The 9,816-nt window shown below is 39.2% G+C and overlaps 3 protein-coding genes across 4 annotated transcripts in view; 1 reads left to right on the forward strand and 2 right to left on the reverse strand.

Annotated features, from left to right (window-relative positions):
• The window catches only part of LOC109537264 (diacylglycerol kinase eta), a gene marked incomplete in the record, with an annotated part of 65,005 nt that extends 63,509 nt beyond the window's left edge, over positions 1–1,496 (reverse strand). The window contains 1 exon segment of the mRNA XM_048665266.1: positions 871–1,496. Coding sequence (XP_048521223.1) covers positions 871–1,017 — 147 coding nt within the window.
• A 2,640-nt stretch (positions 1,497–4,136) lies between these two features.
• Positions 4,137–6,656, forward strand: LOC109537493 (F-box-like/WD repeat-containing protein TBL1XR1). Of its 2 annotated transcripts, none has more exons than XM_019904265.2 (7): positions 4,137–4,266; positions 4,320–4,658; positions 4,722–5,009; positions 5,222–5,505; positions 5,564–5,716; positions 5,780–5,971; positions 6,028–6,656. In XM_019904265.2, exons 2-7 carry the CDS (start codon positions 4,601–4,603, stop codon positions 6,526–6,528), a joined length of 1,476 nt encoding a protein of 491 aa, XP_019759824.1. In that variant the 5' UTR covers positions 4,137–4,266; positions 4,320–4,600; the 3' UTR covers positions 6,529–6,656. The 2 variants fall into 2 exon arrangements, with proteins under 2 accessions (XP_019759824.1, XP_019759826.1); XM_019904267.1 differs by having other exon boundaries at positions 4,395–4,658.
• A 91-nt stretch (positions 6,657–6,747) lies between these two features.
• On the reverse strand, positions 6,748–8,193 carry LOC109537494 (tRNA-uridine aminocarboxypropyltransferase 1). The gene is made up of 2 exons (XM_019904268.2): positions 7,743–8,193; positions 6,748–7,558 (listed from the first exon to the last, which is right to left on the reverse strand). Exons 1-2 carry the CDS (start codon positions 7,944–7,946, stop codon positions 6,815–6,817), a joined length of 948 nt encoding a protein of 315 aa, XP_019759827.2. The 5' UTR covers positions 7,947–8,193; the 3' UTR covers positions 6,748–6,814.
• Positions 8,194–9,816: the final 1,623 nt, after the last annotated feature.

The raw sequence follows: 9,816 nt of genomic DNA on the forward strand, positions 1-9,816 counted from the left end.
AAACCACGCAAACCTAAAACTTCTTGAATTCAAGCATTTTTTGAGAAAACTGCCAACATTTCCTTATCGATGGTTCACTTTCTAAAAAGGCCATTCATTTCTGTCTAGAATGATGTGAAAACGAGCGTTTTTGCTCATTTTGCTTCCGAGAAACATGCAAAACGGGACGGAAAACATGAAATTTTGCAATCATCTTGCGCCACCCTTGCACAAAACGACGATCATTTTTCTAATTTCATAGATAACAGAAGACTGTATTTTTTCTACATAACCCCCCCCTGACTTTAAAGCTGGATCCGCCCCTGAGGACACCTGTTACCCCATAAATACGAGTTTCGTGGGCGTTTTGAACACATGATTATCTAGATGAGAAGGAAAAGGTAATAAGGGGATTTAGGGCAAAACCATCGGAGGACGGGCCCAAATCGATATTACGTCTACCGTTCTTGCAACGCAGGGCGAACAAAATTAACGTGCACCGAATGGAAGAATGTTAATAATAAAAAACACAACATTCCATTGAAAAATATATTTTAGTTTCGATGTAGGTGTACAGGCGTCAGCAAGTTACAGCTACTGAGGATAATGTACAAGTAATAACACACGCAACTGGTACCTAAACAACATTACGGGGCCTCATTTAACGTTGATAAGCGTTCATTTACATACATGCCAGAAGCACCAACAACCGCCAAACAATGTATACGTTTAATGGAAAGCTATTAAAACCTGAACAATTCGAAATAATAGTGCTGGCAGTCTACTAGAAACAATCCATTAAACAGAGCGAAAATAGTCGGCATGCGGCTCTTCCACAAAACACACAAAGGGTGGGTTTTGTTTTTGGTTGAAACACACCACTGAACGTACCGAATTGTTTATTTCGCGGTTTGTTGACCACCGTCTATGAAACGATTTGGCCGGCTCCGTCTCCCCATCACTGTCCGACGACTCCCCTTCGGCTGGAGTTGGGGACACGCCGTCCAACTTCTTCGCACTTTTTCCACCCGTCGCCATACCTTCACTACCACGTCCGCGACACCATTTTCGCCCTTTTCCCTATTTCATTTAGTAAGGCCTAAATAAAGGCCTGCCGTCTCCCGTCCGCTCATCACTACCAACGCTAGCTGCCAGGGGGAGACACTTCCTGGGGTCATTCCAGGTCGTGCGTCTGGAAATCCAGATATTTTCTGCAAGTGCGATACGCGCATAGTCGATCCAGATTTACCAAGCGGGATCTCTAGCGCTTTCACACAACCACACAACTTTACCGTTCCTTGGAAATGAGGTCGACCTGGTCGACCGTTCCAGACTGAGATTACGCTCGGCTGCAAAAAAATTTTTGCTTTATAGGATTAAACATGTACGGTAAACTCAATGAGAGAAGCTAGTAAATACCCGAAAAGTTGCTTTGATTGATGGCTTTACGGTTACCAATGAACGTAAACTTGTTAGCGGTAAGCGTTTGCCCAGGCATTTAAGGGAATAATACTGAAACCTTTTTGAAGTTTTCAATTTTTTGTGAAGTCCGATTTTTCTCGGTCATGGCGACCCCCACTCCGGCCTCTTCGCGCCTGAGGCTTGGGACGCACAAATGCACTTTGAATTCGCCATTTTTCTCTTAGTGCGGGTGCATCTGTAGATCTAATAAACTTTTCAAATACACATTGCGTTATTAAACTGACGGTGATTTCGATTTATCAATTATTGAGTGTGATATTATTGTGTTCGGTGCAGTTTATTTTATAACGCTGATAACAATGAATCAACAAATTATCAAGGGAGAAGCTGCAGATACTGCAAATACTAGGTTAAGGGTGCTCATGTACTAAATGCCTGTTCGAGTTTCGCCCTCTTTTAAATTTCCAATTAAAGTACACACACAATTATTCACACTAAAGCAGTTTAAGTGCAAAAAAATGTGGATCGTCCATCAATTTGCAGAAAAATGTATTACAAACTTTTGAAAATCATCTTCAAACGACCGGGTATTTATCATTGCAAATGCCCATTGCCGTGTACTGTTAAATATTGTTTTAAAAACTAACAATCGATGTTGTGAAGGAATATTGTGCCTAAGATCCACTACAATAAAGTTTTTGAAAAACTGTTGGACCTATTTTAAATCGCCTGATTGATTGTGGACGCAAATTCGCATCAAGAAAAGATTAAATTAAATTAAATCGTATCGATAGAATCTCGGTACCAATTCCCTATGTCTTACTCTCCGTCTGTAGTCCATATGCTGCCCAGATGATGTCCATTTGCATTGTATTGCACGATTCGGTAAAATATTATTACCTACTTGTTTAGTGATTTTCATCGGAGACAATTGTTAAACCAGATGTTGAGCGGATATTTTCTAAAGAAGGCAGGGACAATTTATCAAAAACGCTCAAGATTAAGTGCAAATAAAGTGTCACACCTATTATTAATAACTTTTAATGCAATAATATGTTCTATTATTTGTTATTTTATTTTGTAACAACAAATTATCAATATTTAGATATCTATTTTGTAATCTTTCATATTTAATATAAAATGATAAACATCATTACTGTTTTGTAATAATATGTAATAAATATGTTTTGAATTTAATTGAAAACATATTTGAGTTTACCTCGGTTATTTCAAAAAACATGGGTTCCGTCTTCTTATTTTCGATCACGCAACGCATTCTTGATGTTAAGACGATACGAATCTCTCTTCAGCTTATCGTTGTAAAATATGTAAAACGAATTTATTAGGGCTTATTTTCAATTCTCTATATTATTTCTATGATTAATTGTGTTTACCACGCTTCAAAACGGATTTTTTCCAATCATATACCCTTTGATTCCTTTATGATTAAATCTACTCAATTTAGTTTAATTTTTTTAGCCTTGGATTAGTTCAGTTAAAATATTTTTTTGAACATACTCGCGATGGCTCACATTATGTATATATATAGCGTGTCAAGTGTATCCTGTCTCTATAGCTCTTCCTCGTTTTACCGTCTATTCTAAACAGATAGAATGTTTTCCAATCACCAAAATTAATTGATTTTTTAGTCCTATTCAGATACAAGTTGTAGCAGACATTCATGAGCAACATAGACAAGAGCAGTCACAAAAACATGCTATAATGCGAAAAGTATTAAGTAATGATGAACGCCAAAAACGATTTCGTGCTAAAGAAGGAGCAGTAAGTAATAGATCAACTCAAAGTAGCTTTCATCAACCACGAACTAGTGCTGAACGTCAAAGATTATACAAAGCATATAAGAAATTACGAATAAAAAAGTACAGAAACTCAAGAAGAAGAGTTTACACAAACCCAAGAAGAGCAATATGTACAACATTTCGTTAAAGAATGTTAAATGTTGCAAATAAAAGATATTTTACATTCAAAAGGAAATTAAATTAAATTTTACCTATTCCTGAACCATTTACAAATTATTAGACTAACAAGAATATTAAAATTATAAAATAAAATAATTAATGCCATCATGCGTTAAACAAGTTATGAAGTTATCACTTCTGTCGAGCGTCCCGTGATGCACACCATTTTTTTATTTTTTCCACGCACATTTTTGTTCAAAATGGACTACTTTTCTTCAAAAAATTGATAGCGTGCGATTTTTTCCTTCAAAAACATCCAAAAACATGGCGGTAGACACGTCACTGCCACAGATCACAGAGGTTACTTTGTGATCTGTGGTCATTGCTAAAAATCAAATGTTTTGAAATAGCGCACCTCTATACAACGTTCACTAACCATTTTTTTTTTTTCAGTTTCATTAACATTTGTCGAACGGTCGTGCAGAAATTTATAATTTTGTACCTTGTATTTCGAAAACGAACCCTTTGTGGACCCATGCATATTTGGCTTTTTTTCATATTTGGGATCAAATCACCCAATAAACTTTTTTCAAACCTTCCCTACTTAAGTACCTTTATTGGTATTTAAAAAAACCTTTTTTTATAGAAAACTACCGCAAAATGTATTAAATCTTTCTTCATTTTTCTTTTTCGTTTGAAGCCATCAACGCAAATGCATTAAAAAAACTGTTTTTTTTTATATAAAATAAATAGAATAGTTTCTTGACCCACTCATCGTGATAATCGGCAACGTCGGATTTGTCATATGTTTAGCTTTGATGGAGAACTGTCAAACTATATTACAGTTTACAGTGAAGGCAACAAATCACAAAAGCTGATATATTTATTTTTATTATTGTGTTATTGATGTGTTAGGTGTAAATTCAGTTTAAATCGAGGGCTGATGGTGAGTATTTTTGAGTGCCAAACTTGTCGTCTGTTAATGTTCAATAATTTCAGTAAGAAATATTGGATCGTCCATAAATGAAGCCAGAAAACGCGAGATTAGTTTCTTATTCTGTTTATATGCCTTAGGCCTTATTCTGCCTGTAACGTGGTCACTACTTGCCGCTAGCTGAATAACGACTTTCAACAGTGGGTTTTTAATCCAAAGCAACAATTTTTGCTGAAACCGCGTAGTATTCTGTACTACTTGATAGTTATCAAACAAAAACTTGGAATTCAAAAGACTAGTGTGGTTGGTTAGTTGATTCTCACATTCACTGAATGGAAAATTTACAATGAGTTTAACTAGCGACGAAGTGAATTTCCTAGTGTACCGCTATCTGCAGGAGTCAGGCAAGTAGCGTTCGCCCCCCCATAATGAACACATTAATTGAGAACACTGTTTGTGAATGGCAGGCTTTCAACATTCTGCGTACACGTTCGGCATCGAATCGCATATTTCTCAGTCGAACATAAATGGGGCTCTGGTCCCCCCTGCGGCTCTCCTCAGTATTCTGCAAAAGGGGCTGCAGTACACGGAGGCCGAAATTAGCATAGGGGAGGATGGGACGGAGCACCGTCTGGTTGAAAGTCTCAGCCTCATTGATGCGGTGATGCCCGACGTGGTGGCCACAAGACAAAATCAACAGAACCAGCAGAAACAGGCAATTAAAAACGAAACAAATGAAGCTAATGGAGAGGAAGGTAAAGTTTTAGCACCACTGTATTGCACTATATTGGATCGAACCATATTATTAGCACACTTCTGGTGTTTCAACTAATTCCAAATCAAAATTAATTCCTGATATATAATTGATAAATAAAGACAATAAATGACTGAAACCCAGGAATTAATTTTGATTTGGAATTGAAAGTCAGGAAAGTATATACAAGTTTCAACTAATGCTAACTTTCAGCTGCGGTTGCTCCTGCCCAAGCTGAGGCGATGGACCTGGATTCATCTATAGAAATTCCACCTTCGAAAGCAACGGCATTGAGAGGTCACGAATCGGAAGTGTTTATCTGTGCTTGGAATCCGACCAAAGATCTGCTAGCAAGCGGTTCTGGTGATAGCACTGCTCGAATATGGGATCTGAATGATAATGCCGAGCCCAAAGCTCAACTCATTTTAAGACATTGTATCAGAAAGGGAGAATGCGAAGTGCCTAGCAACAAAGATGTGACCTCTTTGGATTGGAACGTATATATTTCCCGCAAATTTTAATGAGTTTATCTAACTACTACCGATTGTATTCTAGTGTGATGGTTCGCTTTTGGCTACAGGAAGTTACGACGGTTATGCTCGAATTTGGAATACTATTGGACTTCTAACCACTACACTGGGACAGCATAAAGGGCCAATATTTGCATTGAAGTGGAACAAGAAAGGAAACTACATTCTCTCAGCTGGTGTAAGTGGCAATCAGACCGCTGTAGCCGAATCACCGGATGAACTGACCACCAAAACTTTTTAGGTGGATAAAACGACAATTATTTGGGACGCAGCAAGTGGTCAGTGCACTCAGCAATTCAGTTTCCATTCAGCGCCCGCTTTGGATGTCGACTGGCAAACAAATACATCGTTTGCTTCATGTTCAACTGACCAGTGCATTCACGTATGCAAACTATCAATGGATAGGCCGATTAAATCATTCCAAGGACACACTGTACTGTACTGCATTTGTCCCATTCGGCATATGATTCTATTCTTATACTGTTCCAGAATGAAGTGAATGCAATCAAGTGGGACCCTCAAGGAAACCTGTTGGCATCGTGTTCGGATGATATGACCCTGAAGATTTGGTCAATGAAACAAGACACTTGCGTTCATGACTTGCAAGCTCATTCAAAGGAAATCTATACAATTAAATGGTCCCCCACTGGACCCGGTACTCAAAATCCCAACATGAATCTGATACTGGCGTCTGCTAGTTTTGACTCCACTGTGCGTTTATGGGATGTTGAGCGAGGGGCATGTATGCATACGCTGACGAAACACACTGAACCAGTCTACTCTGTTGCCTTCAGTCCCGATGGGAAATTTTTAGCCAGTGGCAGTTTTGATAAATGCGTACACATCTGGTCAACGCAGTCTGGACAACTAGTCCACAGCTATAAAGGTACAGGAGGAATTTTCGAAGTGTGTTGGAATTCTAGAGGGGACAAAGTGGGGGCGAGTGCTTCGGATGGAAGTGTCGTTGTATTAGATCTGCGTAAGTTGTAAATGTTTTTACCATGGCATTTCCTGTGCTGTAAGTTGGTTGCGGCCTTTTAGTTTAAATGTTTGTATCGAGTTCTGAAGTTACACACATTTTTGGAGTGATTAAATATGAATAACACATTACCTGGAAATATCAGCGTATGATACTTATTTTTCTTTGCGATATTTGAGATGGTTTTAATTGGAGATGTTGCTTGAAGACCGTCAATCAAACTATTCAAATGCAAACAAGAAACATTTTATTTCTTGACTCATTCATCTCATTCCCAAAGGCAAATATGTTGATAAATCACTTGAGCCTCCTTTTATAGGCGTAAAGATCTTCGTGTTGGTAATACGTATGAATCACTTCGTACATGTGTTTGAAAAAATACAGCAAATTGTCGTACTGTCCGTTATAAGCCTGGCTATTCTCACTGTACAAACCATCGAACTGTTCTAGGCCTTTTTCGGTGAAACAGTTCCGTATGCCTTTGTAGTTCGGATTCAAGCCCCAAGAGTGCAAGTGGATTTCCAGTAAAAACTGATGAATAGCTTCAATTGTTGCCAGGTACCATCTAGGGCTCCCTTTCTGATGTCTCCAAAACTGTGACACCCGGTTTTGGATTACCACGCATGGAATAGCGCGAATTTTCTCATCTTTGTAGATGCTCTTGCACTGATGCCATGTGCTGTCGATGAACACCGCTTTGGAAATGGGGAGCTTGGACACTCTTTGAGTGAAGCCCGTCTCCTCCCGGGTTTTGGGGATCGTTTGCATCAACGTGCTGCGATTATAGCCTGGCGGCAGCTGGTCTAAAGGCTGACTCTGAAACTGTTGCAAACTTTGCACGTTCTCTCCACTTACTAACTGGCTCACACTGATGGCGTTTTGTCCAGGAAAAATCATCACCACCGCCTCATTCGTGTAGTCGGGAATGTCTGGATATGTGTAGATGTTCACGTCGTTGCTGGCCAGCAGCGCTGCGTGGCCAGCAGTGCTTTTTCCGTCTATTTCGTGCTTGTGCTTGATTATGTCGATTTTCAGTGGAAGCTACAAGTTCGTACTCATTTAGTGTTGACATGAGAACAAGTTAATGTGCACAGTCTAAGCAAGAAGTCAATTCGTTCTTTGTCCCACTTTACTACAAGCCTGTTTGTGTTAGAGGGCACTTAAGAGATAGTTGCTTACTGAAGGGGGAATAGAGAATAAGGGTGGTTGTGTACCCAGCACTAACCTTGACATTGGGCAGCTTTCCTTCCAGGGGGGCAATTGGAATGAAACATGAATAGCAAAATAGTTTCCGGGATTTGGCACATTTAGGGCAAGGGTGTCTACCTTCGATACTATTCAAGATCGCATTATCATCTATCAGGAATCCGTCGAAGGGGTTTTCGTCTATACATTGCTGATCAGTTTTACGGTTTTTTGGATTTGCCATGCCTGTACAAAGCTTTTACTAGCAAAACATCTGGTTTATTCATTTATCTGTCTTCGTACGTGTTTTTTTATAAAAAACAATACATTTTTTTGGTTTATTTTCAATTCGTAAAAACATCAAACACGACCGTCGAACGGCCCACTAGTTTCCACAGATTACAAAGTAGTTGACACCACAGATTATCAAACTATTATATGACACTCTGTGATCTGTGGTCGCGACACTCTCGTCCACAGAATATCCAACCAGAAAAGAGGAATATTCTGTGCTCGCGTCTAGCGATAACCGAGATATTTTAATACATTGACCCGGTCAATGGCGCGCAGTTTAAAAATTTACATTTAGCGCAATGTCTGTAGACAACATGCAAGCAGAAAACTGGCCATGGACTTTAAAAACTCTCTTAATAATAGCGTTTAGGAAACTCAACACAATTTATTTAAATACGCTTCTTCAACTTGTTTTACAAAAATGCTTCACGACGCTAAATGATAATTTTCAAACTGCGCGCCAATTGCCGACTGGCGGTCTTTCTGGTTGCGTATATTGGGAATACTAAATTTAAATTATTCAGTTTTTTTCAGTTTTCAACTATATTTTAAGAACTATTCGACATAGATAGCCGTATTTTTGTATTGTACAGTTTTAAGGATCGAAAATAAAAGAATATAATGCTTGACTTGTTAATATCGTTATTATTACATTGCTGATCGCATATAGAGTAAACTCGCGTAAACTTGCTCCAATAAGCCAAATGCTTTCTCTTTTCTTTGCACGCTCCACTAATTGCGATGCATTTTTGCCGGTACTTATTATTCCGATGAGCCATATGGAACAGCAACTTCGATACATAGCGCTTGTCGCATTAAAAAAAATCAATGTGTCATTAAACAGGTCGCTTAGGCTCGAGTTCCTCATACCAACAAATCCTCTTTACACTGTCCAATTCACTTTCCTTGTTTCCGCCTAATCTCGATGTATTCAACAACATAATGAAGGGTTCTTCACGCTAACACCGAGCGGAAAAAGAAGAAAGTTGATGCAAATTCAGCCCCATTGATTGTAAAAGGTGAATATACTTTGGCCGTACCATACATTTCAATTAAGATAATATGAATATGGGAGCTGGAGATAGAACCTGCATGTGCCCAATCGTTAAAATACTGGGACAAGTTTTATAACCCACTGTCGGTGGCTAAGTTGTGGGCATCCCATTTCTGCCCAATTAAAAGCGCACCGAGAGTTATGGGAGGTTTGGATGTGAGTAATGTAATCGGCCAATTTGAATGCGACTATTCAGCAGACTGTGACTGCAACGATTTAGAGGTTTGAGAAAGATCCTTTGAGAGGCACAAAAACGCAAGCGGTTTAACTGCATCAGGCCGTTCGCAATATTTTCGAATTTAGGCCAATCACATCGTTTAACCAGTGGTTTTAGTTCTTAAAGATGCACGTCCAAACGTTAATTGTTACGGAAGTTCGGTTTCGACCGATTTTATGCCGGCGATCGGATGCGTTTCGATTTAATTGAAATGGCATTGTGTTCGATTGTGGGTTAGATCGACATTGTTCTTGATTTTTGTGTGCGCTATCGTGAGAGTTTCTTCTGACTTTCTTGGGCATTTCAATTGTTCCCCCGCGCGAGCTGACGGAACTAGTGGTGAGCCAAGCAAGACACGACTTGTGCGGTCTTGCTCTCACCCCGGATGGGGCTCAGAAAGAAAAGAAACAGTTGGCCAAAATCTCGTTTGAGCCCACTTCTCAGGGGCGTTTTCTGCAAGGGTGGCGTAAGATTATTGCAAAATTTCATGTTTTCCGTCCCGTTTCGCATGTTTCTCGGAAGCAAAATGAGCAAGAACGCTCGTTTTTA

Source organism: Dendroctonus ponderosae, unplaced genomic scaffold (assembly GCF_020466585.1).
Source record: "Dendroctonus ponderosae isolate FM_Combo_2020 unplaced genomic scaffold, Dpon_F_20191213v2 Dpon_F_20191213_3, whole genome shotgun sequence".
In the NCBI taxonomy this organism is placed as follows: Eukaryota; Metazoa; Arthropoda; class Insecta; order Coleoptera; family Curculionidae; genus Dendroctonus; species Dendroctonus ponderosae.

Coding starts and splice junctions, on each gene's coding strand:
- LOC109537493 (XM_019904265.2), top strand. CDS start 4,601: ATGAGTTTAACTAGCGACGAAGTGAATTTCCTAGTGTACCGCTATCTG. Junction 5,506..5,563: donor TGACCTCTTTGGATTGGAAC/GTATATATTTCC, acceptor ATTGTATTCTAG/TGTGATGGTTCGCTTTTGGC. Junction 5,972..6,027: donor AATCATTCCAAGGACACACT/GTACTGTACTGC, acceptor ATACTGTTCCAG/AATGAAGTGAATGCAATCAA.
- LOC109537494 (XM_019904268.2), bottom strand. CDS start 7,946: ATGGCAAATCCAAAAAACCGTAAAACTGATCAGCAATGTATAGACGAA. Junction 7,559..7,742: donor GAAAGCTGCCCAATGTCAAG/GTTAGTGCTGGG, acceptor ACGAACTTGTAG/CTTCCACTGAAAATCGACAT.